The sequence below is a fragment of the Vicia villosa genome, unplaced genomic scaffold (genome assembly GCF_029867415.1).
Source record: "Vicia villosa cultivar HV-30 ecotype Madison, WI unplaced genomic scaffold, Vvil1.0 ctg.001502F_1_1, whole genome shotgun sequence".
Classification (NCBI taxonomy): domain Eukaryota; kingdom Viridiplantae; phylum Streptophyta; class Magnoliopsida; order Fabales; family Fabaceae; genus Vicia; species Vicia villosa.
In genome coordinates, this window is record NW_026705642.1 from 446,750 (window position 1) to 453,488 (window position 6,739).

Here is a 6,739-nt window from a genome sequence, read left to right on the forward strand (position 1 = left end):
GGATTCAAGATATACCTGAAATCCCAGGAATTCTAGACATTCCTAACAGCCAACGCATCTCATCTCCCTGTTCATCCACATCCTAGTTCACCTCTTAAAACACCCTGTTCACCTTCTCCTAGCCCAATCTACTTATGTGGCTAAAGTTTATTTTTTGTAAAAATAATGTTGATTGTATCATTATGTGATGTCAATTAGAGCACAATAACAATATACTCAGTTTTGAGAATGCATTACAAAAGTTTTTAAGGAAAAAAACAGCAGCCACGCAAAAGGAAACAAATATAATGACACAATCAAAACCAAAATAGAGACAAACCCTTTGGACTCGTGACTTACATTAATATTCGATAACACGATCACAAAAAATAAATAAAAAGCCACAAGTAGATCAAAATTTAAATGTAAACTTCAAAATATTCAACAAAGGATTTAGGTGACAGCGTTATGTGTCATTCCTTTTATGCCTTTACAGTATTTGTTAATTGCACAATGAATAGACACATGTAAACTTGATCTCTTATTTGACTTGAAAATGTTAGCACACCAAGCATATTGATTGTGTGAAGTTGCGACGTGTACCGCAATAGAAATGGCAGATCTTCACTCTGTTTACTGTGCTTTCTCTACAGAATTCCTCAGTAAGGATATAACATGAGCTGGCTCGGGGGCTCCAAACACTGAACTTCCAGCAACAATGCAATTCGCTCCTGCTGATGCAGCTGCGTCTATGGTTGAAGGCCCTAATCCACCATCGACCTGCAATTAAAATTGGCCATGTCTTGGTCACTACAAAATAGTATTATCACTGGCGGTGCATTATGCATACTTGCATGCTCTAACACAAGCATTCCATCACCTTCATGAATACAATAACGTGACAGAAAAATAAAATAGAAAGTTTTGTTTTGGTCAAGATCCTATATAAAAAGTGAAAAGCTAAAACAGCGGAAGAAACAAGAAGAAGTAAATAAAAGATCACTGTCACTGCCTCTGTCATTGGACAAATAGTGAGAACATTTACATAGTGTAAAATATAAAGGACTAAAGAAGTTCATGAATTCATAATGTGAAAAATCTCGATATTATTGTGAGCTTACAACCATGAAGAAAATATGCATGTATTTGACAGGAAAGAAGTTGCAAACAAGATAATAGGCAGAGATACCTCTATGTCAAGTGATGGATACTTCTTCCTCAGTATTCGAACCTGGTTTGAAAATGAGGGAAAAATTAACTACCATGATAAATAAAGATGCATAGTGTGTTGTCAAATAGCGGCTATAATAGTGCTATAGTGTTTTAGCATAGCTGAATTTTAAGAAACAGTATTGTTCTGTGATACACGATTTAGAACAAAGTGTCGTCAAATAGTGGTTATAGACTAATGGCAACTATAGCACTATAGTGTAGCAGAACTTGACTAAACCGCCATTTTCTGTAATTCGCAATTGATAACACTGTCATCAGCCAAAAGACAAAATTTAAGTAATATAATACCTTTTCCATCATCTCTGGCATGAATTTTTGTCCTCCAAATCCAGGTTCTACTGTCATGACAAGAACCATTTCCACGGGATTTTCGGATTCAACCTGTGCAAAGAACTAAGATTACAACCACACACACACAGGTAGAGAGAGAGACTTTCTAAAGGCTAAAATCTCAGAGTCAAAGATGTATCTGATCTCAAGTTTATACACAAAAATGAAGCTATGCAGATATGACCAGACAAGAACAAGAGCAGTTAGAAACGCATACCAGAGGATAAACCTCTTCAACCGATGTTCCAGGCTTTATCGCTACACCAGGCTTCATGCGTTGTGACTTAATACTTTGAATAAGTTCTTTCCAGTTGTCTGCCAACAAGAACCACTTTTAGCTTAAGAAAGCAGAAAAAGAAATCATATATAAAAAGGTAGGAAGAAGAAAACCGCATACGAGAAAAAGAAAAACACAAAGGAAAAGTATCGAGACCAACCTTTTGATGTCTCTATATGAAACGTAAACCCAGAAGCCCCAGCTTTTCCCAAAGGTTCAACATAATCAAGAGGATTTGTAACCATCAGGTGACAATCCAAATAAGCCCTACAAGGGTTAATCACTTTTAACTCAAACTCACCATATATTATGCCAATAGCAAAAAAAGAGAAAAGCAATGCACAAAAGAACTTGAAGAAAGATTGTTACTTTGTGTGCTTTCTCAAACTTTCAATGATTGGAGCACCCATAGTTAAATTCGGAACAAAGTGCCTGCACAAAATAGATGAAAAAGGGCAAAGGAAAAGAAACATGTTCAATAATTTAATGGTCATCACAACTCACAAGCACTCAACTAAAGTGTGAAGCTTAATAATAAACAAAATCTTGCACCACAAGGTGGCTCCAAATCATTCATAGCAACCAAATCATGTTCAGTTTTCTCAACTTTTAATTTCTCAAAGTTTAAATCACAATTTGGTAGATAGCAAATTTTGATCAGTCCTCCCCACACAATTTTTCAAGAAGCCATAGTTATTTGGGCCCAAATAAATTATGAAGCACGGACACATACACAGACACCGGACAAGACACGTACACAGACACCGGACACGACACTTATCCTGACACGTCGGCACCGTTAATAATTTATATGAACAAGTGCAAAACCAATACAGTGAGTGAGTCCTTACCCATCCTGAAAATGAACAAAAATGAGACATATCAGTAACCATGTTTTGAAACAAAACATTCAAAATCATAGAAATTAATTACTCATAATAACAGTACTAACAATTAAGATCCTTCATAAAAATAAAAAACTGGAACTTGATTAAGAATAGGGAAAGGGGTTGGTACCATGATGTCCATATGAAGCCAATCAGCGCCGTAATTGATCATGCGATGAGCTTCGGAAGCCAAATTAGCGAAGTCGGATGAGAGCATGGAAGGAGCAATTTTGGGTGTCACTGCCATTTTTTCGCGTCGATGAGTTGTGGTGGTTGGTGACGGAATACTGAGCAAACCAAACAGCTTCTTAATTGCGACTTGAATATATGGTGGCTGCGTTAGGTAATTAATCGCTTTTTAAATAAGTCGAAAAAGCGGTAGGTAATAATCGCTTTTTTAAATACTTTTCTGCGGCGGCGAGTTTGGACCCGAAAACCCCAAAACGTTGATAATATTAAAAAATAAGATATATTTATGATTGATATATAAAAAACTAAAATAAATATTTATCAAGACACATATATGTCCTTCTTACATTAAAAAAATAATTAAATATCAAAATTCAAAAGTAAATGATAATTATGATAATCATGTTATTCAATTAAGTTGAAAGTGTTTAACTATTTTACGAAAAAACAAACTTCTATTATTCGTGTTGTTTAATTTATACTATATTTTACTAATTTTATATTAAAATTTTTAATTAATTAAATATATTAACTATAACACATTTTGTTAATTGTTTTTGGCCAATTATATTGGTTCTAGTGTCCACTCTAAAGGAGTTGCAATTCTTTCAAGTTCTTACTGGCATAAGAAAGTTACTCTATGGATAAGTACATGAGATCCAAACTCCGTATATATTTAATGGTTCTATGAAATACAGCTTATCAAATAGTAGTTTGTTATTTTTTTGTTATTTATCCTCGATATATATGGAGCGCACCAACTTATATATTTAGTTTTAAATTCAGTTTTAATTCATACTTCCCTTCACATGTTAACTTGAGCGTTGGAGTGTTAATCTTATAGGTCTGTCCCCTCTCCGTCATATTAGAATCTCAAATGTGCCGTTATCTCTGATTCTATAGAATAGTGGCGCCGTCTGTGTGGATCAACTTTTGATTCACGCATTTTCCACAATCTCACGTTTGCTCTTCGATTCGATAGTTCGAAGATTTTTTAACCATCGTATCAAGAGCTCTCGAAATCGAACATGAAGATTCATTGCGTTTCAATCCAACCAAGCATCGCATCAACTTTAATTTCCTGAATTTGCAGATCCTCGACTTCCATACTCTTTAGTAGTGACTAGATCCAAAGCTACTCGCTCGGCCGCAGCAAGCAAAGCCGTTGTCGCTCAAGCAGCGATCGTTCAACTTCTTCCTTCACTCTGCAAGGTATTACGAATCAAGTAATAGAAATTCCATTGAATCTAGATATGCTCCAAGCTCCTCCAATCAATTGATTACTTCCAACACCTTTAATCGGATTTCTAGTACCGTATCCAACTCCACAATCTGAAGCCTTACTGTGTTGCCAATTGTTGCGAGCCAACCTCTGTAACACCCCATATTTCCCATTTTAATTTAATTAAGATTTAAATCAATTATTGGAAATTAATTGACATTTTATTGGAATTATTTAAAGATTATGGATAAGGAAGTTATTGGGCTTGTGTTGTAGTTAGTAAAGAGGGGGTGTGATGGTTAGGCCTTTTGGAGAAAGAGAAATTAGAACCAATTTTGGAGAAAAGAGAAGAACGTGAAAGAAGCAGAGAAAGGAGAAGAAGAGGAAGAGCTTTCAAGGATTTTAACCAAGGTAAGGAGGGACTCTTCCGGCTAATCTTTATTATGTGATTATGGGCAATAGAATAGAGTAAGAATATGATTCGATTTAATTGGGTATATTGGGATTGGAATTGTTAGGTTTAGGAATATGATAATTGATGAAATTGCATGAATGGTTGGTTGATAATGTGTTGTATTTGATGTATGATGATGTATGATGATGTAATTGATGATTATATGTCTGTAATTGGTGTTTGGAATCGATTTTGGGTTGGGGATGTGTGAAATCGCAGGTCTGTCACAGACCTGAGAATCTGCAGAATCGCACATCCACTAAGCGGAGCTAGGCTCGCTAAGCAGAATCGCACATCCACTAAGCGGAGCTAGTCTGCTAAGCGGAGATCCCAACGTAGAAATCTACTGTGATGTGTCGCTTGAAGCAAGGTTATTGAATTTTGATATCATAAGTGCGGTAGTGGTCGCTAAGCGGACCCTGTAGCGCAAAAAATTATTAGAACTTTGAAATAGCGTATCTTTTTATACGTGTATCCTTTCTTAGTGCCGTTTTTGGCGTTGTAAAGCAAATTAAATATTTTATGTGATGAATTTGTGAGATGGGCGATGGTCCGACTTTAATTTAAAAATCGGTTTAATTTGCTTGTGAAATAAAATATTGTGCATATATATGAATGTGTGAATTTGACAATATCTTGGTGTGATGCTGGATGAATTGTGATTGTTGTTGTCGTAATGAATGTGTGAATAATTGAATGATTGTGCAAACATGGACATACTTGATCGGTGATGAAAATGGTGAGTTATGGTGAGACGATGTGATTCATCGGATCAGTGATGTTTTAAGTATGTTATATGTGTGCATTCATTCATATGCATTCGGTGATGGATCCGGGTGATGATTGGATCAATGGTGGACATAATTCCCATTGTGTGGAATTTGTGTCGGTTAGGCCGTATCTCGATGAGGTTTAGATCGGTCAGGTGGATTATTTCCACGGTTTATTGGTACTACATGCATAATGTCAGTTGGTCATATGCATTGTTGTTACAACATGATTGAAATGATTTCAGTGTTATGTTTGGTGTGTAATTGTTGTGGTTGATGAATGATGATTGAAATCTGAATATATGACAAATTGGGTGAATGATATATATTATGATGTTTTGTTGCTTATGAATGCATAACATTGATTAATTGTGAATGAGACTCACCCTTACTTGTTGACATTTTTCAGATTGAGGAGTAGCGGCATTAATGCTCGGTGAGGATAACTCGTAGAGTTTATCCGTTTATGTAAGGTCTTGTCGGTCATGCTCTGATCTTGTAACACTGGGAATGCTAGACTTAGAGTTTAATTTTGTTATACCCTATTTGGTTGTTTGGATTATGTTCCGTTGGAACCGTTTTGAAAGATGTTTTATTATTCCGCTGTGATAAACATAATGATGTTATTTTGGTGAACCTTCCTATTAAGGCATGACTTATGACTATAGTTGATTTAATTATTTTATATAATTGTTGCACCCTTGTGTTTATGTTTTTACTCTGATTATTCTATTAATTGTCGCGGGGTTTAGAAGGGTGTTACAACCTCAAGATGCAAGGCGGCAATGAGTAGATAAAAAATATGTAAAACATCATTCGACAGCATAATTCGCAAACGATCGAATAAAGGTTACTTTGGCTCAAGAAAAGAATTCACAATGCACCTCCGTGAGAAGACACGGTTCAAGAGGCTATGTCCAGGAGAAGTCAGGATGTCGCTCCTAAGTCGATCAACTCTAAAAGAATTGAAGCTTTAAATTCGAAGAACCATCAAAGGAGCGGGAAGCAACAGAGTCCTCTGTTAGAATCCAAAATGTGGATATTTGTTGATAAACTTTTGTGGTATTTTGATAACTTTTCTCATTACTTTTCTATTTAATTTCGGTTCGTAATAGTGTAAATAAATAAAATCGAGTTTAGTAGTAAGTATAGTATTTTTTAAGCTTTTCTTATGTTTTTTGTAGGTTCTATGCATTTTGGCAAGTAATAGGAGGTAAGGATGCAATTTGGAGCAAGTTTGGAGGCTTAATGAAGAAGTTTGGTTCAGCAAGGGCCGCTCAGCGGCCACTAAGCGCGCTTTCCAGGGGCGAAAGGAAAATTTGTGCTCAGCAAGTCCCGCTTAGCGGTCTCCAGCGTGGAAGCAGATATTTTTGGTGCTCCGCTTAGCGGCAGTCTGGG

The 6,739-nt window shown here is 35.9% G+C and overlaps 1 protein-coding gene across 1 annotated transcript; it reads right to left on the reverse strand.

Annotated features, from left to right (window-relative positions):
- Window positions 1-369: 369 nt before the first annotated feature.
- Window positions 370-3,137, reverse strand: LOC131635491 (ribulose-phosphate 3-epimerase, cytoplasmic isoform-like). Its single transcript, XM_058906111.1, has 8 exons — window positions 2,837-3,137; window positions 2,671-2,675; window positions 2,189-2,251; window positions 1,980-2,086; window positions 1,760-1,857; window positions 1,501-1,593; window positions 1,169-1,210; window positions 370-759 (listed from the first exon to the last, which is right to left on the reverse strand). Exons 1-8 carry the CDS (start codon window positions 2,951-2,953, stop codon window positions 613-615), a joined length of 672 nt encoding a protein of 223 aa, XP_058762094.1. The 5' UTR covers window positions 2,954-3,137; the 3' UTR covers window positions 370-612.
- Between the last annotated feature and the right edge of the window lie 3,602 nt (window positions 3,138-6,739).

Excerpts from the sequence above, each read along its gene's own strand:
- LOC131635491 (XM_058906111.1), bottom strand. The coding sequence starts at position 2,953 with ATGGCAGTGACACCCAAAATTGCTCCTTCCATGCTCTCATCCGACTTC. Across the intron at positions 2,087-2,188 it reads AGTTTGAGAAAGCACACAAA|GGCTTATTTGGATTGTCACC; the intron begins GTAACAATCTTT and ends TAACCCTTGTAG. Across the intron at positions 1,858-1,979 it reads TCATATAGAGACATCAAAAG|ACAACTGGAAAGAACTTATT; the intron begins GTTGGTCTCGAT and ends TCTTGTTGGCAG.